This window comes from Trichoderma harzianum (assembly GCF_003025095.1).
Source record: "Trichoderma harzianum CBS 226.95 unplaced genomic scaffold M431scaffold_22, whole genome shotgun sequence".
NCBI lineage: Eukaryota > Fungi > Ascomycota > Sordariomycetes > Hypocreales > Hypocreaceae > Trichoderma > Trichoderma harzianum.
Window position 1 is genome coordinate 146341 of NW_020209270.1, and position 21627 is coordinate 167967.

General features: G+C 46.0%; 8 protein-coding genes across 8 annotated transcripts; 2 read left to right on the forward strand and 6 right to left on the reverse strand.

Annotated features, from left to right (window-relative positions):
* Window positions 1-80: 80 nt before the first annotated feature.
* M431DRAFT_98848 (hypothetical protein) lies at window positions 81-788 on the reverse strand (the record flags this gene model as incomplete). The annotated part of the gene is made up of 1 exon (XM_024925091.1): window positions 81-788. One exon carries the CDS (start codon window positions 786-788, stop codon window positions 81-83), a length of 708 nt encoding a protein of 235 aa, XP_024768505.1.
* A 3762-nt stretch (window positions 789-4550) lies between these two features.
* On the forward strand, window positions 4551-5547 carry M431DRAFT_513363 (hypothetical protein). The gene is made up of 2 exons (XM_024920007.1): window positions 4551-4650; window positions 4702-5547. Exon 2 carries the CDS (start codon window positions 4710-4712, stop codon window positions 5394-5396), a length of 687 nt encoding a protein of 228 aa, XP_024768506.1. The 5' UTR covers window positions 4551-4650; window positions 4702-4709; the 3' UTR covers window positions 5397-5547.
* On the reverse strand, window positions 5389-6449 carry M431DRAFT_127375 (hypothetical protein). The gene is made up of 2 exons (XM_024912334.1): window positions 6170-6449; window positions 5389-6101 (listed from the first exon to the last, which is right to left on the reverse strand). Exons 1-2 carry the CDS (start codon window positions 6387-6389, stop codon window positions 5584-5586), a joined length of 738 nt encoding a protein of 245 aa, XP_024768507.1. The 5' UTR covers window positions 6390-6449; the 3' UTR covers window positions 5389-5583.
* A 539-nt stretch (window positions 6450-6988) lies between these two features.
* M431DRAFT_546140 (hypothetical protein) lies at window positions 6989-8024 on the reverse strand (the record flags this gene model as incomplete). Its single annotated transcript, XM_024921202.1, has 5 exons — window positions 6989-7350; window positions 7402-7447; window positions 7505-7615; window positions 7679-7874; window positions 7950-8024. 5 exons carry the CDS (start codon window positions 8022-8024, stop codon window positions 7095-7097), a joined length of 684 nt encoding a protein of 227 aa, XP_024768508.1. The 3' UTR covers window positions 6989-7094.
* A 927-nt stretch (window positions 8025-8951) lies between these two features.
* On the forward strand, window positions 8952-10534 carry M431DRAFT_500765 (hypothetical protein; the record flags this gene model as incomplete). Its single annotated transcript, XM_024917947.1, has 5 exons — window positions 8952-9017; window positions 9156-9213; window positions 9278-9758; window positions 9820-10060; window positions 10139-10534. The coding sequence occupies 5 exons, from the start codon at window positions 8952-8954 to the stop codon at window positions 10532-10534; spliced, it is 1242 nt and encodes a 413-aa protein (XP_024768509.1).
* A 363-nt stretch (window positions 10535-10897) lies between these two features.
* On the reverse strand, window positions 10898-14111 carry M431DRAFT_500766 (hypothetical protein; the record flags this gene model as incomplete). Its single annotated transcript, XM_024917948.1, has 2 exons — window positions 10898-12067; window positions 12123-14111. The coding sequence occupies 2 exons, from the start codon at window positions 14109-14111 to the stop codon at window positions 10898-10900; spliced, it is 3159 nt and encodes a 1052-aa protein (XP_024768510.1).
* Window positions 14112-15239: 1128 nt separating this feature from the next.
* M431DRAFT_500767 (hypothetical protein) lies at window positions 15240-18490 on the reverse strand (the record flags this gene model as incomplete). Its single annotated transcript, XM_024917949.1, has 2 exons — window positions 15240-16811; window positions 16871-18490. The coding sequence occupies 2 exons, from the start codon at window positions 18488-18490 to the stop codon at window positions 15240-15242; spliced, it is 3192 nt and encodes a 1063-aa protein (XP_024768511.1).
* Window positions 18491-18968: 478 nt separating this feature from the next.
* On the reverse strand, window positions 18969-21342 carry M431DRAFT_513368 (hypothetical protein). The gene is made up of 3 exons (XM_024920008.1): window positions 21285-21342; window positions 20836-21241; window positions 18969-20783 (listed from the first exon to the last, which is right to left on the reverse strand). The coding sequence occupies exons 2-3, from the start codon at window positions 21158-21160 to the stop codon at window positions 19075-19077; spliced, it is 2034 nt and encodes a 677-aa protein (XP_024768512.1). The 5' UTR covers window positions 21161-21241; window positions 21285-21342; the 3' UTR covers window positions 18969-19074.
* Window positions 21343-21627: the final 285 nt, after the last annotated feature.

Here is a 21627-nt window from a genome sequence, read left to right on the forward strand (position 1 = left end):
AATGCTCTTCAAAATCCACCTCTTGCCCAGCGTGTGATATTCCTCCGCCAAGGTTTGATAGAGTCAATTGGCTCCGAAATTTATTCGTAGTTGACAGTCACCGAGCTGCCAGAGACGCTTGTTCCAGTTATGATGTTTCCTCTCGAATCCTCAAGGTCAATAATAACCGCAGACCCGCTGCCTGGTGAAACAGTTGCTCCGTTGATGAGGGCGCTTGCTCCGGTGAAGGTAACAGACCCAAAGTCAGCAAATGGAACCAATGAGCTGCCGGAGGTGAAGTCCTCGACAATCCATTCAGCGCTTGTACCGGGCAAGGGCGAGCTTTCCCTGGAAAAGGTATGGGATACAGTCCTTCCACCGCTCGACAACGTCGTGACTCCGCTGTTAGTGCCAGTCTTGGTGGCAGTAACAGTAACAACATCTCCAGCACTGACAGAAATTCCCGAGTATTCGACCAATGAAGCGGGGAGATACTCATACCAGGCTTCGTACAAGTATTCACCACCTTCGACGCACCAGAGGACGCCAGTCTGGATGAGATCGGCATCAGAGTAGCCATCAATTCCTACCCATGCAGCACCACAGTATTCATTGCGAGAGCTGCCGCCAGCTGGAACGCTGGGCTGGGGAACAGTGAAGGTGCCGGTGACCTCGGTAATGCCTGAAGTTGTGATAGCAGCGCCTGCCCAGTTGGTAGACTCCACGTCGGCAGTTCCATTGCCAATGTTCGAGCCGGCTTGGAATCTATTAGAGCGACGAGCAGCGGCCCTGGCGCGGATAGAATCCATAGCTGCCTGCTTGCGAGCAGCAAGAGGAGACGCCAAGGCGGCAGAGGCCACCAAAAGGACGTTTGCGACTAAAGTGACGGACTTCATCTTGAATAACTGTGAATGAGGTTGATAAACTCAGACCGATGAAGGTTGTGCAAGGTATATAGAGAAGTTTATGAGTCGAAGCGTCTGTAGATGATAGACTGTTGTCTAAACTGTTTCTACCCGTGCTTGGATCTGAGTTGAAGAGGTTTCACCTGGGACTTTATATACTTGCAATCTCTAGGTCCTCGGTATACACTGTCCCGACTGATCCGTCAATAACCCTCACTTTTGCAAATAATGACTCGAAGACGCAATCGTGGGGGATAGTCAAAATAGGAATGTATGATTTGCCTTTTAGCGAGAGGCCATTTATCTAAACTTCAAGATATCATTCCCACAGCTACACGTCATTAGCTGCTGGGCCGAATCAGGAGTAGAGTGATCTTTTTTTAAAAAAAAAGAAAAGAAGAAACTATCATTATCGCAAGACTCACGAGTGTCCCGTTCTACAACCTGCCTATTATAGAGAACACCACCGATGACAGTGCATTGAATGGTGTGGTAAATAGTAGAAACATCATGAAGAAATAGAGACGCCAAGATTGAGGTTCGGCTAGCCTTGCCGGCGAGGGTTACAGGAATATACGTTTTGGTACTTAACTTGGTCCCGAACTTGGTGGAGAAATTAGTCTTTGATCATAATATATGGAAACACGATCATGGGGTTCCATAACTGGCATGCATTTCTGTAAACAATTCCTTTATTTATTTTATTTAGTCTTAGTACAGGTTAGTGTCTGGTGCGTATTACCGGCAGCAGGCCCATCTATGCCACATAAAGCGCCTATATATATCATTTGTTCATCTAGTGAGCAACTGGATCAAGACGTGCTCTTTTGTCATTTTAACGCAATAGGTAGTAGCTTCAACCACCGTTAGGATCCCTCAGAAATCAACTAGTTCTATCTCAACTCTTCATCAAGTAAAGCCGCGTAACGGCGGGTGAAGTAAAGTGCAGCTTCCTCTTTTGCTTCTTTGATAAGAGGAAATATTAACGCTAATTCCGAATTCTCTTGACGGGTAGTTACTGCAGTTGTTCTCTCGCATAGCAGCATTGAATACCCCTGCAACCGCTCTATATACTGATATTTTATGTCTTCTTTGGTAAAGGCTGAGAGCAACTCATTTTTGCATGTTACTTTAACGAGCTAACGCCACTATAAAGCTGAGTAACGCCATTACAAGGTGGGGTAAATAGCTATGAGAAGCGTGGATGATGTTATGTAGTAACAACGGCTCGGAAATAACGTGGTGCAATGCTACCCCATAATCAACTTCAACCCGGTACACACATCTCTTTCAACAAGCATGTGATACCATCGTAATTACCATCTCCCATAGCTAGCAGCAGGCTCCTTCCTGTTACACTCCCAAGCCGATCCATCTGCATATGGTTGCTTGCATGGGGGCTTGAGGAACGGAGAAATAACTTGGACATTAGGATGTGTCAAAGAAGGGTTAAGTCTCCTATCTCCTATTCCCGTTGTTCGAATGCTTCATGACGACGCCAGATGAGACTTTGATGTGCATGTATAGCTCATTTACTGAGTTTTGATGAACATGAAGATTCGATGTTCTATAGTTGCATCTTTAAACTAATATTAGACTCTAAGTCGCCACTTTTCTGCACTGTTGTATCCGCTGTTGATCATATTTCCCTTCCCTGAACAAGTCAGATTTTCATCTATAAAAATAAGTTTATCCTCTAGCTACCTTTGTCTTCTAACGTTTTCTCCTTCTCTCGGCTGAGAGTGAAACCTTGTTCCCATTGTGTTGCAGATTGTACTTGAGGGCTATCTAAGAACCCTGGTCTCCTCCCTTGTCTAGATCATTCACCCTTGCAGTGGACTGCGGCAAGATGGAGATCTTGACTGCATCGGGCGACCGCGGGTCGGCATGTTAGTCCGTAATGGACATCTCCAACGGATCAGTCGGCATTCTTCAAGAGCAACATGAATCGGGACCCCGGGTCCCATTCCCCGCGATGAAGCCATCTAAGCGAAGCAAATGAGCAAATATTCGCTTCAGGCGAGCTTTGAGAGGCGCACCAATGGCCTTCTTTTTCTTTGAGGAGACCTGAAGACGAACCGTCTCATGCTGCCATTTAGATGCCTAACATGATCTATAGCAAATTATCAACTATACCGGGAGCTTGGGTATGAGTCTTTATTGTGAAGCCTTTGTTGAATACGTCGGTCAAGGTGGCACTCTCCGTGGGCGCCACAACCTGCTTTAACCAGTGGCTTTTTAGATATCGGTAACGCTCTGGAACTCCTCGTTTGTGTTTGGAATACTACCTTGGAGGTAAGGTGTGCTACTGGTGCGGAAATTCTCAAATACATAGAGCAGATTCGAGTGGTAACTCGCTAATAGACAAGGTTATCCACAACTTCAAATGATATCATTTTGACATACGATACATCTGCATGAATCGATCGTTTTTTTGATGGTGTAGTTGTGTGAGTTGCCGCTTTATTTAATTCGCTACATGGATCATGTGCCAGTCAACGGCATTAGGAGTGTTCATGCTTGTAGAAATGAACTTCTTTGTTGATGTGAGTTTCAATCAAAAGGGAAAGAAAGAAGAAGAAAAAAACATATTCGTCAAAGACGAGTTTGTTGTTGAAATGGCTTTCTTCTGGTATGACGAAGTCTGTGTGTCAATCACGCTTACCGTAGGTGATGACCATGGCCAAGCTCCCTGCATCGAGTCTTTCCACATTATCTCTAGGCTGCTGATGGTTGTTTCTCATATCACGGTATGGTCATTGCTGTTCACACCGCGATCGCCAGGGAAATCTTTGATGTCTTGAGATTGGCTTGGCTGAGGGTAAGATCGCAGATCCCGTTAGCCGTGTTGGCTGCAGTGAAAGGTGGTGCGTCCGCACTTTAGAAATTGGATCAGTCACCTTCTCTCGCATCAGATCTTTTTCTTGAGTATGCGCCATTTCTTAAGTGGGTTTATGATAGCGAATAGGAGGGAGAATGAGTTCAGGTTGTTTATTAAAGTAAGAAACAGGCTGGTGAGGGCTCGCAACCATCAAAAGGATCAAGATCTCAATTACTGTTCTTGTTTATTGGCATAAAGCATGGCCTAGTCAAGTGAGCGGCCAGCTTTCTGGCTGGCTTGCCTAGATAGCCTGCTGGATGCACTAGCAGGGAATGCCACCCTGGCAGATAATTTGCCCGTAGATACATAGGCAGTATTGTATTTCGCAGGATCTCTAAGCCTGTGCTGGTTCAAGTACAAGGTAGCTACATATTTCACGAAAAAGAGTAAGGAGTGTCATTACGAAATTCTCTGAACGAAGCGCTGAAAATAGTAAATCACACGGGATAGGATTCTTGGCATTGTATAGATTTGCATCGACAATGCTCCATTGTCTTTGAGTGCATGCATATCCAAAACTCTGTACCTAGTTAGGTAACGCGGGTCGTCTTCGATAAGCTGAAATGCACCTTCAATGCATGCGGGGCATCAATTCAGCTGCCAACACATTTCAGCTGCATACTTTCAACCAAACATCAAATTCCTTCGATTCACAGTCCGTTATGTTTGGTCAACTCAAGGTCGGTATGCTTTATTCCAGTCGATAGTGCGGCAACGGGCTGTTGATTCCACACTTGGCAGCCACGAGCTGGCGCCACAGAAGCAGTATTAATTTAAGCATATATAGATATATATCAGCTTCATAACGACAAAAGCCTTCTTTTTGTAAAGGGAAACTGTCCAATTCAAAAACCAACTACTAAACTGCAGCCTGTTTTAGCCGATGTTGGTCCTCCTTTGCCGTTCGCATGTGTTCGTTGCGCTAAGTTGATGTAGTAGACGCAATGACTACCGTCGCTTCCACCGCCAACGAGACCTCAGCCTGGAAGTTACGGCTTCGAGGTGCTCAGTCTAAGGCTAAGGCTAAGGTTCAAGAATCTCAAGGCAGCATCAACATTACGGCATACTTGGCCAACCCTGAGTCCTTTGGCGTTGACCATCAGAGTCTTCACAGTGCTGAAGATGGTGTTGAGAAACTGAAACAGTACGCGGGAAAGCTAAAGGAACGTTTGGCATTACTCCGTGCAAACCCTACCTCTGATGACAAGTTTGAACCCATCACCAGGGCCCTCATTGAGGATCATCAAAACCTAAGTGACGATCTCAAGGCCGTCACAGATAAGCTTCAGGACGACAAAGTGGACAAGCGAACGGCCATGGAGACGATGAGAGAAGCTCGCCAGCGAGCAAAGAAGCAGTCTATCAATAGTATCGATAGGTCATATGATGACGCTGTTGAAATCACTGATCATCAACCAGAAGATCAACAAGAAACGGTAGCTGATGTGTGGGTACTCATCTACGATCAGTTTCTAAGATTCACTGATAAAATTTTCAATCTTTTCTTGGACATGCATAACGCTATTTCGCAGTGGCTTGAAGATGTCTGGGAAAAGGTCAAAGAGGTGTGGAACACGATGAAGGGGGTTTTCGTGGAGATATGGCAATGGTTCAATAACTTATCTGGTTAAGGTATAGTAGAGATTGCTATTCACAATATCGCCTGGTCACCCGGAGTGGGATCGCTAGCTAAAGGTATAAGGTGACTCTTAGCTCCATCTGTTTATTCTCTATTGGGTAGAGAGTTCCCGTAGTATAGCAATCAGAATATAGTTACACATGTATATGATATCTATTGAACTTATAGCAAATAATTCTTCAATATTCCCATTCCTTCATGACTGGATTGGCTTCAATTTCATTGTCAAAGTTGGGGAGGTTTCCTGAATGACACCACGGTTTAATGGTCATCTCCTTACGAATGGTCCCAGAGAAAAACGTAGACCACTTCAATCGGGGGTGAGCCTCGTTGATTTGGGCGACTGTAGTATGATGCAACAGCTGGCCAAAGTTCTTGACATGGGGGTGAACGCTTGTGTTATCGTACGTTGTGGCAAGCTGAATTAGCTGGCCGAGATACGCAATCTCTCCATAAATTCCCATATCCTCATGCCGAATAATGGCTTCTGAAACAGCCTCTGCCTGGTCCTTGGCGACTCCAAAATCTTTGAGGACCTGCAGAGCCTTGATGCCACCGTAGATGTCAAAAGACATTCTGGTGGCAGTCAAGAATTCCTCCGCAGTCCCAATATCGTGGAGCAAACAAGTAAGAGCCCAGGTAACAGGGTTTAACCCAGCAGCTTGCTTTGGAAAATACTGCTTGGTGATGGCCATTCCTTCAAAAGACGTATTAGCACGCAACCAATATACCTGAACGGATACTTCAGTGGCATATATTACACACCAAAGTAATACACTCTCATAGAATGATTGAATGTCTGAGGGTGGAGAGTTGCTTTAGCGTAATCAATAGTCTTCGCTACTGCTTGGTCGCTGGATGGAAATCCGAGCTCACTGATGGAAAGGGGTGATGGTTCAATGGTGGACAGCTTATCACCAAAGAGAGTCCCGGCATGCCTGGGAACGCTAGTCCAGCCATTGGAAGCAACCTCGTCTTGACACATGTTTGAGACTTGATATGAGTTGTGTGAGACTGAAAAGAGACAAGAAATTGTTCAACTGTGATGAAGGGAGGGAATGTCTAGAACGGCAGAGGCGAGCAGTTTGCTACTTTATAGTTTCTCTTTATCATCCCTCCGCCATTCCTAGATATGTCAAGACCCGATTTACAACTCCTTATCAGACAATTTATAATTTGCTCATAATCTCTTCGTGAAAAGTCTCATGCCGCGCGGGTGTAAGGAGAATGCAGCTCGCTCTGGAGAACTTCATGTACGACCGCTATCGCTCCACTTCCTATTCCGGTAGTTATTTTACGTGGGGCAAGTCAGATACGACCTTGAGTGGCGGAAGATAATAAACTACGTCATGGGACCGACTGAAGCTGACTCGCTCGATAAAGCCAAGCCGTTCTTACATCTTCTGCTGGTAGGCTCCGATGTTTTATTACTAGAAGAACTCCGATATAAAGCGCAGTGCACCAATACTATTTAGCCAAGAGTAGCGCCACTACTACATTTGAGGTCTTGCTGCTGCAAGTATGTGTACCTTTTTAAGCCAAACAGACAAATGCAGCTAAATGAAACCGGGGTTCCCATTGTTCATTCATGTCCGGTGAGATCTAGCTCTTCTGCTATTATTACTATTACTACTCTTATTATGATTGTGTATTTCTAGATAGAATACGCTTATCGAATCTTTCAATTACCCTAGTCGCTCGATTTTCTTCTCTCAGCAAGGCGACTCGTGTTGTACACCGGAACGCGAAAGGGTAATACATCTTGACAAAGCTCATGACCCAACATATAAAACCCAGCCAGAGATGCAATAAATCCGAATGCGCCCCCTGCTTTCATAAGGCTGGTACTGGTCGCAACATTACCATCTGCCCTTACAAAGTGCGCTATGCAGTTGAAAATATATGAAAGCTCCAATCCACCATATATAATAATATTAGGGCCACCGCTGTATCAAATTTAGCAGTGTTCCAGAGGTGTTTGTTGGACAGGCTCTTACGTTGGCAAAGATGCAATGAAAAAGAAGAGATTTAGTACACACCAAACTATGTAGACATCAGGTTCTCAGTCAGTGCGCTCCTTGAGATAGGAATATGACTTACCAAGCTGATAAATCCCAAACGCATTGTAATACTCAGCTGTCTGGCCTTGATATGACTCGAAAATGCCCATCGAAGGTAATATCAACACTCCGTAACCGCCGTAGTATAGCCCTATCCGAAGATGCCAGGCGTTAGTCTCAGTAAGCCACGAAAACTCCGAGGGGATGTGTTCACCAAAAGCTGCCAAAACTGTATATTCGAATGTGTTTCCCCTGACCATTTCCCACTGCGCCGAGATCAAGAGCCCAAGTCCAGCGAGAAAACAGAGGTTTGCTACAAAGACGGATTGGTTTGACACTCCGCGGAAGCCCATGGCAGACAGGGACAAAGCCATTAATGTGGCTGCAAAACTGCCAAAACCCAATGCACTCTATAGTATATATTAGCGGCCTATCATAACCTTGTGTTGAAAGAATGTTATAATTTGAAAGCTGGTGGATCATACTGGATTGGCAAGGCCCCTCTGTCTGACGGCAGGCAACCTGCTCGGCTTAATGTCGCTCTCCGGAGTCGAATTCATTACAAAGTTTACAAAAGCTGTTGCTCAGAAATGTGTTTCAAACCTTTTCATTGTAAGTTCTCGTAGTTCTGGACATACTAACGATTTAATACAAGTTAGAAGTGAATCTATTACGTTACGCGATCACGCCAATTGGAGCGGCGGAAGGTCTCTCAAGTGGCCTTGCTTTATTAACGAGAATGCCGAGTTATGGCCTACATGCAGCTACATACACACCAGCCCCGATGTCAGGGCATCAAACCGAGGAATGGAATAAAGGCCCTACCCGCCCTTGTGGTCTGATCAATTGTCACAGAATCGGAGACACAGATGGTAAGCTGGGCTCGCTGGGACTAACTTAACATGGACGGCTAAGCCCGTCTCCATTCCCCAATTTTTCCTTTGTAGGGCATAGCTTACCCGGAATGTTGGCGGGACTTGATGTGATCTATCCGAGTTCTGGGTTGCCTTTCCCGAGTCGAGCGCGGTTATTGTGCCAGAGAGAAGCCAAAGGCTCTCGTCCATTCTTCAGGACTCAATTCACTCTAGGTCGCAGAAACCAAGTTGGTAACACTTTTCGCATCACTGTTCCACCTTGCGTGGTGCTAAGAGCACATTTCTCATGCCCCCGACTTCGGCCACACCGGATCCTCCGTGTTTTCCCTCATCCCCATCATTCTGTTCGTCAGGGGTGTTCCATAAAATACAATTACGTACGGGCCATGGACACTTCGTGCTACACATGCCGCCGTCGCCGCATAGAATGCCGCATGGATCAGCCGCCGTGCAGGAAATGCACCCAAGCTGGACTAGAATGTACCCAGACCAGACCCTTACGATGGGCGAAAGGTGCTACATATCGGACCAAGAAAACAGAAAAGACGGCCGCAAATAAAACCGTTGTATCCAAGAAAACAACTCTCTTCGGACCGAGGTTGGCTGCACGAGATGTATCACACGTACAACCCGCCACACATCCCGGGTCTGCACTTGTTACCAATGGGGAAGACAGAGGTGAGATATCCCAAGCTACAATTAAACGTCCCTTTTCTATGAGGAATAAGTCTCTTTGATCACACTACTATCCCTATTTCTGACAGACGTTATGCGCACATAATAGAGTACTATTTTCGGCCAACTCCCATCACGCAGTTAGATGACCCTCTTTTATCTAACCTTGACGAGACTACTCGGTATTACTTGGATTATTGTATGTATAAAGTTTCTAAAACTGCGGGTTGGTTCAACATGGCAGATATCTAACCCAGGTTCAGATAGCAGATGCGTTTGCAAGCTGTTCATTATGTATGACAGCACCGTGAATCCGTTAAGAAATGTAATAGGAGCCGCTTTCGACAGTCCACTATTACTGTCTTCGATTATTGCACTCTCATCGCGTCACAGGGCAAACTCAAAGCTCTCATATTCCCAGGGTAGGTTGGTAACCTCGTCCACAATTCTAACAGACACCGACCACACCGCTCTCCGCTTCAAACACAAGACGTTGCGAGGGCTTTCGGATGCTGTAAATGATCCCCAGCTGCGCGCACTGGACGCAACAGTTACGAGCGCCTTTCTGTTGCTGTTTCTTGATCTCTTAGAATCGGGGAGTGGCACTTGGAATATACATCTGGAAGGTGTCAAGAAATTAATCACCCAGATTGAAACCCACACCAGGCCAAAAGGAACAGTGCAACAAGATTTCGGTACATATCTTACAAGTATACGGGAGTTCGTCTCTAGACAGGTTTACGTGTATGTTTGTTTAGCATAGCCACTGTTGCCACGTTCAATACTGCTAACCACTTCCCATCAGGATCGAAAATCTGGGCCCAACATACGCAAATCCTGAGTTATTGTCAAATACGCCTATAGGCCCTATACCTTTACGAGCAACGAAACAGCCGCTACAGCAAAAGTTGGAACATTCGTACTTGGGATGTCCCGAGTATATCTTAGACGCTCTCGGGGCCTTTTCTTCCAGTCGAGATTTTCTCTTGTCCTCACGGCCGAGAAGCGAGGCTGACCTTGAAACACGAATTCATAGAATAGATGACGTGCTTAGATCTATGGAGACCTTTGACTGTGATTCCTGGGCAGCAACACTACCACGGCTGCCTTCAACTTCAGTGCAGATTCAGGAACTATCCAAGTTAGCAGAGTCTTATAAACTTGGAGCTCAGATATATGGCAGACGCATTCTTGACGCTCTGATTGCGGAGGAGACCTCTCAGGATCATCTCGTGCGCCGACTTATTAGCGTCATTCATGAGTTAGAGAGTGACGCCAACTTGTTCAAATGCATACTCTGGCCAATGGTCATTGCAGGATTGGAATCCCGCGAACAGGTGCACAGGAAGTTTATATCAGGTTGCTTGGAGAAATTTTGGCTTGAAACAAGATGCTTGAATGTGGTGAATACCGGTACTATACTACGTAGGGTGTGGCAGTGGGAAGAACGGGAGGACTCGACCCCGAAGCTTTGGATATTCAGGATTGGTCAACTAGGAGGCGACTGGCTTCTTGTATAGAGAGTCAAACATTTTTCATAAGATTATTTAAGACTCAATGGGCAGCGTCAATATTGCTGCTGGCTGATAATTCAACCTTTTGTCACATCCACCTGCTTAACTCTACGACAAGCAGCATCAAAAAACAGCCTGCGACGAGCTGTCATGTATGGCTCAGTATACATTAAGCCATGTTGAGGTATTATTAGAATTGGGGTTCTTCACATATGGCATTTTCACTGGCATCGACAGGTGTTGAAATTTTTGCGGTCATACCATCTCAAGATTGAACGAGTTGGAGTTCGACGGAAATATATTCGTTTCAGCTCCGCATCCAATGTGGTTAAAACAGTTGGAGACTTAAAAACTTCCACTTTCCATAATTCAGTAAATAATAAGCTGAGGAAGATGAGGCTCAGGCTCAGCATACAAGTCTCGCAAGCATGACCAGCAAACCCGTTCATCTCCCACGATGAGTGCGCTGTAGCCTTTTCCTTGTTGCACCAAAATGGACGCTGCTGCTAGTCGTGCTGCCCAGTTTTTCTTCGCACGGAATATTCCAATACAGGGAGGGGGATCTAGTAATTCTTCCCAGGAATCTATAGAAACTTTATCCCCGTGGCTCTCCTCCGGATCTGCCGCCGAGCAGCTTTGATCGCAGCTGAACTTCTCAATGATGTCAGGACAGCTCTTTTCCATATCGATAACGTCGATATCAGCTACCCAGTTGCCATTATCTTGCACCGAAACAACGGACTCGAGAAGGAATATTTCCTGATCGATTTCGCCGGTATTTTGCCAGTCCAGGGGCATCTTCCATGTGGTAAAAGAGAGATGCAATGATGTTCCTCCGAAACTGTCTATGCTCTTGCCGTCGAATGGCCTGTGTTCTACTAGTTCGGGGTCATGGCCAACCGCTCGTATTCGAGGTTCGAGGGGAGACACCATAAGTACCATACCTGAGTGACCGACATTACCGACTAAATGGCGGATATCCCCCCCTTGGGCCTTGGAACCAGGATCAGAGAGCATGATGCCAGCCACAAATATAGAGTCTTCTGAACACAACGCGATAACTTCGTTTAGATGATCAGGGTCTATGTCGAAATAGCCAGATTCGAACATTGCAATACAAGAAAATGAAGCCGCCCGAGTCATCGCAGTCAGGTATTTAGTGATTGGAGTTTCGACGGCGGCCCTGAAAGCGGTGGTGTTGAAAGGGCTATTCAGGATTTCACGAATGGGCGGGGGTAACCATTTTGCCTTCAGCAGGTCTTGCTCAACGAGCCGGAGCGATACAGTTGCACCTGGGAAGCTTTGATACAAATGGCTGACAACCTCTAGTATACGTAGGGACATGAGCCATGGTGCCGGCTGATCGCAAGCGCTGCTCATTAGGCGGACACATCCGGTGATATCATCCTGGATTTTGCCTTCATTGCTTCCTTCTTGGCGCAAGACGAAATCAAAGTATTGGTTGATTTCCTCCTGTGTCGGTTCGTCCATTGGAGCTTTTCGTTTGAGCCCCCCTTGGTAAGGCTTGGGATGGCTGGTCTGATTTATTCATCAGCTAGGACATTCGTATAAGCTAGTCTTGCTGCATACTTACGCGGAGAGATTCCTTTAGATATTGTAGAATCTTTTGCGGCTGAGGCGTTTGTCTAAGCCAATTTAATCCCTGCCCCAGTGAAGCCATCGTCGCAGCAGCAAGACGCATGAGGTTGACGAAATGCGCGGACCCAAAACTATTATGCTTACTAGACTCAATCAACAGCTGAAATCTTGAATATTGCTCTTGCCGAAGCGATGAGAGACGAGTAAATTCAACAGGCCCTGTCGAACTGAAAACCCGAGGAGGTCTTTCCCAACCATATCGTCGTCGGCCGGTTTTTTTAATTTGAACCAACATCTCACTCTTGTCGTAGGCAATATGGCAAATTTCCCCCTTTTGCTCAATTTCGTGGCATCTCTGCTCCAACATTGTTTGATGAACGTCCTTACCGTTAGGGTTAATAGCATGAAGCCACCTTATGTGCCTCTTCTCTCCAATCTTTGACGCATGTGAGGAGTCGATGGTATTGTTGAGTCCGAGATGCGCCTCAATTGGAACAATTGTAAACCATTCGTAATACCAAGACTCGTGGTCTTGCATTGCCGTATATAATATAATGGCTTCATGCGCCTCGACTCCCAGCTGGGAAGCGATCCCTCGCATAAACTCGACGCCGCGATCAACATCATCGACCATAGTGAGGACAGACATGACATAGGGGTTGCATAGCCCGAAGAAAGGACAACGCATAGCCCTGTCATCAGGCCCTAGAAGTTTTTTGGCTCGCCTCCATCCATATTTGATTAATCTCTTTGCTTCTAGACCGTTGTTCTCTTTGATAGACGAGGCGGCATCACAAAGCCGAATTAGCCACGATAGCTCTACTTGTTGAGCCATGTCGACCAGCCTCAGTATCTTGTTCAGCTCCTGAAACCAAGCAATCGCTTCGTCAAAATTGGCATACGAAACTTCCCACTGTCTGAATATGACGCCGAGTGTGACGAGCCACAGTTGATGAACATGCAGGCGCTTCTCATTGTCGTTGCTTCGGACCAGCACCGGATCTCCATAGTATCTCAAGTGAGATAGAGCGAGAGACCATTTGGTGACATTATCGGAAGGGCCTTTGTACTCAAGACCCACACTGAGGATACCAGCATTGGGAAACAGTGTGTCATTGAAAGGTATCTTCTTCGCTTCTTGTTGAAAGACGAGAATGTCTGGGTAGAGGTGCCAGGAATGTATCGCTAGTAGTATGGCACGATCGGATACTTCTTGCGGGAGATTGTTGAGAAGTCGCTCTACAACTTCCATGGCCCGAACCCAGGCCATCGTCACTTTCTCAAAAGTCGACCCGGCGGTCGAGTACGGAGTACTAATGTTGTCCATAATAAGCTTGAGCTGGGTGTGCTGAAAACGCATCGCAACATCTGCCCGTCTCAGCCAAGAACGCACACTAGCGTCCCAATTCGCCAACTCAGACCTGCTGATATCTTGTTTAGCAGCAGATAAAGAATGAGGATGTACTATCTTATTATCCTCCGTCTGGGCCCATATATTTCTTCTTCTTTGTTCGATGAGTTCCACCCAGATAGAAGTTGCTGTTTTCGCATCCCATGCATTCGAAAGCATGCATGCTAAGAGGAGAATGCTAATAGACGCAGGTCCTGACGTCGCAGCCGCCCATATCGAGGTGCAGTCAGCACCAATAAAGGCTCGAAATGGACCGTCATCCTCGGTACCTTCTGGGTTGATGCCCGGACGTGAAAGGATTTCACATACACGGGTCCCATATGCCTGGAGTAGTTTTGGTGTGTCAGGCAGCATCTGGTGGAACAGAAAGCCCAATTTGCAGGCTGTAGCGTGAATAGCACCATTTTCAGCTTCCTGTTTTCTTTTGGTTGTTAATGCTGAGCCGACTGCAAGGTATTCTGGGGACGGATCACAGCGAAAGACGGAGAAGTCGACACTCAAGTTGACAAGCGCGACTGTATTTTCATTTGCCACTGAAACCAGCGAATTTGTAAGTTTTCCGAGACCGGCCATTACGCATGAAGCGAGTCCAAGGCTCGTAGAGTTGCACAAAAAGAAGTATGTTTCAAGATCCCTTCTGACTATTTATGATAAAGATATGCATGTCTTGTAGAAGCAGTAGATGTTCCATATATACTAGTCATGTTGAAGAAAAGACGCCGCCATATCATAAGGATTAGCGGTCTATGTTTCGCACAAAAGTAAGCCAAAAAGAGCTTAGTATGCATGTATTAGGCATCAAGATCTGAGCCCAATGCTCCCTTTTCTCTTTACACGAATGAGGCGGAGGCGAGGCTTTGGAAAGCCTAACGAGGCTCTGCTCGCTATGCTTCGAGTCGCCATTGGACAAATGCATTCACACCGCTGATAGTTAGGTAAACTACATGTACATAGACGACATACCCAGCATCCTTGCATTAGTTACCAATACTAAGGGTGTAGACGTTCTGCCGCCTAGCTCTCATTGCAGATTTATTGGTTGATGACTCTGGAATTTTACCAGGAACAGACGATTCGACTCACGAGTAACAACACCAATAGCTATCTGCGACCCCCGTAATGCCGTTGCTTTGTTTCGGTAATCTGGAGGTAACAAAAGCAGCCGCTCTTTGCCATTTACAATCCACATACCATCAAAGCTTATACCATACCCATGGTGGATAAGTTCTCGCGATGATATCTGGCTATTGGGTTCAGAGCTACCAAAGCTCAAATCCATAACTCCAATATTGGTATGGATACGGGAATTGCTCAATGGATCGAAGAAAAGGCTGTTAATCGGCGGACTAACATCCACTGTTACTAAGCAGGCACCTGAGACCGCGTCCCAGATTTTGATCATGTTCCAAGTCCTATTGAATCCCGGGATGCTGTCCAGCTTGCCTCTCGAGTATGACACCAATAGCTGGTTATTTGGTGAGAAGGCGCACAACTTTATGTTCCCCTCTAGTTCCTGGAATGTCTGTAGGCATACGCCCTCAGACACATCCCAGCTCTTCACTTGCTGCATCATACCAGGATGTCTGTAACTCTTTGTTACCGTACCGAGAAGCTTTCCATCTGGAGAGAAGAATATTAGGCTGCAATTGGGCGTGTTCAAAGTTTGAAAGCGCTTCTTTGTTGTTAGGTCCCATATCTTCACTAGTTGAGCGCTATGCGTCCAGGCATTGTTGCGACTCCGATTGCGACTCTCTGACTATCTGGCGAGCATGCCATAAGTACTACTGGCCAAGTATCTTGAATGGTCTGGAGACACTCTCCTGTCGTTGGCTCCCAGATCTTGACCATTTCATCTCCCATGGTAACAAAATAGCGACCATTTGACGTGAAAGTAATATCCCTTAGCTGTTCGACATATCCTTTTGGTATCTCAATATACCGTGTCAGATCTGAATTCGTAATATATATTGTGTGATCCTCGCCGATGAAAGCAAGCCGCTGTCCATCCTCCGAGAATATTGTGCCTTCAGTGGGGAGGGTTTGGGAACAAGTGCCATCTACTGTGTTCCAGATATGAAGTTCACCATACGATATTGATTCGATCAATTTGTTATCTTTGGAGAAGATAACTTGGTCGATTCCGCGAATATGGATGTCAGGTATCAGAGCGGTATGGCCTGTATCTAAATTCCAGATTCTGGCTACCCCTTCGCTTGAAGCTGATGCCAGTTCCCGGCCATTTTTAGAGAATGCTACCGATAAAAGCGTATGATTCAGGCCATGTATTGTCTGTAGACGATTTCCCGTAATTGTGTCCCAAATTTTAATAGTTTTATCGCCCAAGGCAGACGCAATTCGTAGGCCGTCTGGCGAGAAGACTACCGCCACCGCAGCTTCACTCCTTGGCAATATTTTGATGCATCCTCCCGTCTCAATACTCCATATTCTAATTTCTTTTTCGTAGACATGTGAAGCAAATTGTTGGCCATTTGGTGAAAAAACAGCCGTGTTGTCTGCGGCAATAAAGCGACCTGCAAGAGTTCGAAACCGCGTATTTGTCGCTACGTCCCATATATGAACCTCATTTGAGTAAACGAGGGCAAATTGCCGACTGTCTGCTGAAAATACAGCAGCAATCAAGAAGCCACGAATAGGTACATCGGGAAGATGCGAGAAAGCACCTGTCAAGTCCCAGATAATGAGATCGTCTGTCTCCGAGATTGTCGCAGCTAGCTTGCCATCTGGTGACAGCGTAGCCCAAGACCATTTGTAGCTCTGGCATCTGAGTGTCTGGAGACAATTGCCAACCCTCGCATCCCATATCTTGACTGTGCCGTCACTTGAAGATGTGACAACTTTTTGGCAATCTGCCGAAAAAGCAACCGACCCAACCGTTTTATGGTGGCCTTTTAGCGTCAAGAGACATCCCCCGGTATGGTAATCCCAGATCTTGACCGTTCTATCTCGCGAGGCTGTGGCAAGTCGCTGGCCATCCGCTGAGCAGACAACACTTGTTATCGTATCTTCATGGCCCTCCAGCGTTTGGATACAAGGGCCCCATTTTGCATCCATTGTTGGTTTCGATGCAAGCCAAGTTGGCTCTTCCTCACTGAATAGCCGCCTTATCAGGCTTTCAGTGGGACTAAATAGGAGTGCGGATGCGTAAAGCTGTAACGGTGCAATCTCAATCATTTGCCTATACGTAAGGACGAACCGACGCGCGTCTCTTATAATGTCTACTGATTTAGTAAATCGCTTCTTTTCCATCTTTTGCTAACCAATTGTAAGTCTCCAGCACACAAGGGTTGAGTGTGAGCAGTACGGGCACTTACCAGTAATGTTTCGAATTTGTTGAGTGCCGTTACGCCATAAGATATACTGCGTTGCAGGCTTAGAGCTTCCAGCCAATGCAGATAATGTTTTTTCAAGAACTGATGTATGATTCCGTCGTCGTCAAGGTCATTGATTTGAGTCCAGCTTTCGGAGATGCCATCACATAAGTGGTCGGCCCAGTAGACACAAGAGTAACGTGTCGTGACTAAAGGATCAGGTTCTGGCACCATGATTCCATCAATGAGAACTCCGGGGGCCTTTAAACCCCATAAGTCGCGCTTTAGGACCTGAGACATGCCTTGGAGCGACCTGGAAAAGAGAAAATGATGAATCTTCTCCACTCCATTGGGGAAAATAGTCTGCAAAGCTTCAGTCGACAGATAGTCCTTGGCAGATTGGTGAACGAGGTAAACATTCTCGTCTCGTATTGTAAGAAATGAGCCGCACATGGTTACAACTCTCCGGACGGCCCCTGGCTTTTCGGATATCCCACGGGGTAAGTCCGAGAGAAACCCTAACTCTGAGAGACTGAGTGGGCGATATGTTGCGCACGCTGTGGAAAGCAATTGTATGCAGTACCTGTGGTTTCCTCTCTTCAACTGCAGAATTTGTTCCAACATGCGGGCGTAAACTTCTTTCAAGTCTGATGGGATTTCATCGATGACTTGCAGAGCGTCCCAGCTTTCCACTTGTTCAAGTTCTTTCATAACTAGCGATACCCATAAGAATGTGCCGTTAACTTTTTGTCGCATTGCCTTCTCAAGGTCATCTTGGAGCGCTTCGTCATCCTGCACCAATCCCAGCCGTGAGACGCTATATTTGATGTAAGTATTAACGGCATCAGATATGCTGGCCTCATTATCCTTCAACTCTAGGCTAAGTAACGCCCGTGACTTATAAGTGCTTAGTTTCTGCTCAATAAGAGGTCCATTACGACTAGTAATGATCCATTTAACTCGAGATAGTGATGAGTGCTGTAGTATAAAATCCAGGAGCTTTGCTTGATCTGCCTCGCATTCGTCTAACGCATCGATAACTAATATGGTGCTACCTATGCTTGTATCTTGCAAAACATTTATGAGTATCTGTGATACTGCTGTCCAAGCGTTCACGTCCTCAAAGAGACTCTTGCCTGCAATATCGTATTTAGTCCTAATATGTGAGATGAGTGACGGCTGCTGGTGCATAATAAGGTATAGAAGGCCGCGCAGCACGGCTACAGCAGAGTTGATGCGCGAGTCGGTGCCCTGGCAGAAGAAGTAAGATAACATCGCCTTTGACTCTGGATTCTTAATTCTCGTTTGATCTGCCAACTCGTCGATGATGCCGCATGCCAGCATAGTCTTTCCCTTCCCCGGATCACCCGTGATCCACAATAGCTGGCCTTGTGTATCATCATCGTCATACCACGACTTGAACTTGTCATTTTCGAGAATCCAGTTGTACAACTCTCTCAAGAGGCCACCTTTTGTCTGCTCAATCCGGATTTTGTCGTCGCGGGGATCTGTTGATCGCAAATCTGCTAAGCAGCGGTCGCTTGCACCTTCGGAAGAATAATGATACACATTGCCTTGGTGGATAGTGGCGTTGTCGCCAAAGCTGTTTCCCTCGATGTTCATTTCGATAAACATTCGCCAAAAACTGCTGCAGTCCTCTTTAAGAAATTACGTTCTGACAGCATGCAGTAGATAGAAGCGGGAGATGAAGATGCACTTTCGTCGAGTGATAATACCAGGCATCCAATTGGTGTGCGGGATGCCGCCGAGCGTGCGGAGTATGTCATTACAACCAATCAACGAGCATCTTGGCCGATGAAATTACTTCGTATATATGTCTATGATTTGCCTAAAGTGCAACAGAACAAAGGCAAGCGGAGGTCAGAAAAAGCGAGGCCGCGAAATGAATAGGCGCATACATTCAGCAATATAAGCACCTAACCAACTCGGGGCTTGCAACTATGCTTTGCTATTATATGCAATATTGGAAACATTTACCAAAACAAGGCAAAGCTAAAAGAAACCTGTTTCAGGCTAGCTACTTGTCCCTAATTTTGACTGACTGGTCGCGAATGCACCATCACAGTCAAATGCTGACGTAGAAAAAGGTATATCTCTGGACTCATTGATGATGGAGTAATCAACTTAGACTGCTGCCTTTCTATTGAAGGTAGCTCTCCTCTTTCACAATCGTTGGTACATGTAAGCTACCTGAGCAACAGTTTTGCACGGCTACAGTCTCTCCCCTGTGCAATTCCTTCAAATACCCCTATACGCAAAAAAGAGTGTCGACGAAGATGAAACCCAAACTCGCCGCTTTCCTCTTCTTCGTTCTCCTCTTCTCTTTTTTCGTCTATGTTATCCTTATCAGCGCCATAGGTATCGTAAATTTGGCGGAGTCGCTCTCCTAATCTGCGTCCCGTCGCCGTTGATGCTAATGCCAAAGTTTTTCCCCTTCTGCTCCACAAGGTGTTTGTGTCATTTATCATTCCGATTGGCAGATTATTTGTTTCTTTTATCAAAATGAGACCGCAGTGTGTCCCAAGGTATAGAAACCTCACGTCCAATAGTTCTGGTGTGATTCCCGGGGTACTTTTAAGATGAGAAGGTGGGATAGCGGCAAGGCTATCTAGGTATGTTTTTGCTCCACGAGGGATCTTAGCCCATGGTAAATAGTTGTCGTATCCGCCGTAATAACTTGCAGAAATTTTCAGGCGCATCGTATCAACCTTTCTAATGATCCCTTTAAGATAAATAGAACCGTCCATTCGGAATTCCTTGATGTCAATAGAATCGTCCATATAGCTGGTTAGAAACTTAACCTTTCCATCCACAGAAGCCCAAGACCACGAAGGCGCTCGTCGTCGCATGTTATCCTGTCTCACGTACTCATACTTTCCATTTTCAATCCGGCCAAGATGACGCCATAGGAGCGACGGTATTATGCTGTTTTTAAATGCACCAAAATAGTACTCATCTCGAGGAGTACTACCAAGCCGCGCAAGTCCTGCTATTGCAGGCAACTTATCAGAGACAAAAGTAAAGCTCTTTAAGCTATACTCTTCAACAATATCATTCCAGCTGTAACGCAGTTGACCTGGCTCTTCCCTTTTAATTGATGTTTTTTGGACTGCTATACTGTCCGAGGCGCATTCTCTTCTGCTGCAACTTTGACACTTCCAAGAGAGCTCTTCGCTCCCAAATGAGACGCATCGTAGGGAAAGTAGCGCTTCTTGAAAAGCCCATCCACGCTGGTCTAACGGCTCCTTTATCGGCAACGTAATGTTGGCATTTTGGCCAAGATATACCAGTCTGGATTGATCTCGGTCGATGGGAAGCGTGCAACAAGGACCAACTGGGGGGGTTCGATGATTAAAAAGCCCTTGGTATGCATCAGGTGCTCCCGCGGCTTTGACCGTGAAAAAAGCTCCTTGGAACACTTTGTCCATACGCCTCCCTTCTCGTTCCCAATCTTTAATTGCCTTGTAATCTTGACCCTGTATGATGCAGAGAGAGTCTACCCATATATAACGAACATCCAATCGTCTTGCTAATGTTATGGCGTCATTGACAGTTTGCGGTAGATTTATTAGCGGAATGCTTTGTTCCAACTGTTCCATATTCGAACTTCTTAATGTAAAGAATGGTCTTTTACCCCAGCAGTAACTGAGAGCGATGTACTTTCCGGTCTGACCCTCGGTTGTTGTGACCAGTAGAGGTTGCTTAGAACCATCTGGTGGCCCAACATCCACTACTCTCCTAGGTAAAGGGGAGTTTTCGTTAACAGGACACCTCTCATGATGATTCGTTAGGCAGTCTGACAGCCAATTGGAGATCAGATCAAAGCAGCGATTGGATCCGGAATACGACTCTGCTCTCCTCCACTTGATGGTGCATGTAGAGCTCGAGAATAAATCTACACATGTTAAACTCAACACATATCTACCAAAGATGGTCATACTACATACCAGGATCAAGATCAGCATATACGGTGATATAGCCACGGACCAGCCAAGGCTTCTGGTCCGGTGGGCCAAGATACCAACGTCCATCTCCCTCAGGACACCACATGAAATCGGATCGCCTTTTTTCTTCTGTCACAACCACGTATATCATTTCCAATAATTGATGATCTGGTGGATATCTGTACAAGGTGACACTGCAGCAACTCATAGACTGAAGCTTATACATATCTGATCTTAGTGACGACAGTATAAGAGAACATAAATCGCATGAAGTAGCGCCATTGGCGTTCATACTACCTAAAAGACTCGCAATGTCTGAATAGAGCATGTAGCCTTCGGCGGTAATATCGCCCAGACAAAGGTTCTGACATTTAGTACATCGTCGGAGGGAAACGTCAGACAGCTTAGCCTCATCTTTATTATCATTTTCCTTTCTTTTAACAGTAGAACACATACTGTAGGATATCCCAGATAAATAAAGTAGAAACGTATTAGAGGTTGCTTTCGTCGGGGGGAAGTAGACACTTGTGCAAGTCAAGCTATACGTTACAATTACATTGCTCAATATTTTGAGGCTGTGTCGAACGATTGCTGCCTAAATGCCCAGTCTCACCGTTTATGTACAGTAAACCTTGGTGTAAGCCTTGGTTCTAGCGAACCCCGCCTAAGATGGACGATAATCGTGCTGTAACAAGAGGAGGGGGCCTGACGCGGATTCCTCCGTCCCATACAAATTTACTGTTAGTGCACCAGTTTGTATGCACGGGCTGCTATACCGATACCGCTGGTAGATAT

Bases quoted from the DNA above. Each gene is read 5' to 3' on its own strand.
- M431DRAFT_513363 (XM_024920007.1), top strand. From the start codon at position 4,710: ATGACTACCGTCGCTTCCACCGCCAACGAGACCTCAGCCTGGAAGTTA.
- M431DRAFT_127375 (XM_024912334.1), bottom strand. From the start codon at position 6,389: ATGTGTCAAGACGAGGTTGCTTCCAATGGCTGGACTAGCGTTCCCAGG. The intron at 6,102-6,169 runs GTGTGTAATATA...CGTCTTTTGAAG, and splicing joins TATGAGAGTGTATTACTTTG to GAATGGCCATCACCAAGCAG.
- M431DRAFT_513368 (XM_024920008.1), bottom strand. From the start codon at position 21,160: ATGCTCTATTCAGACATTGCGAGTCTTTTAGGTAGTATGAACGCCAAT. The intron at 20,784-20,835 runs GTATGTAGTATG...TAACATGTGTAG, and splicing joins ATATGCTGATCTTGATCCTG to ATTTATTCTCGAGCTCTACA.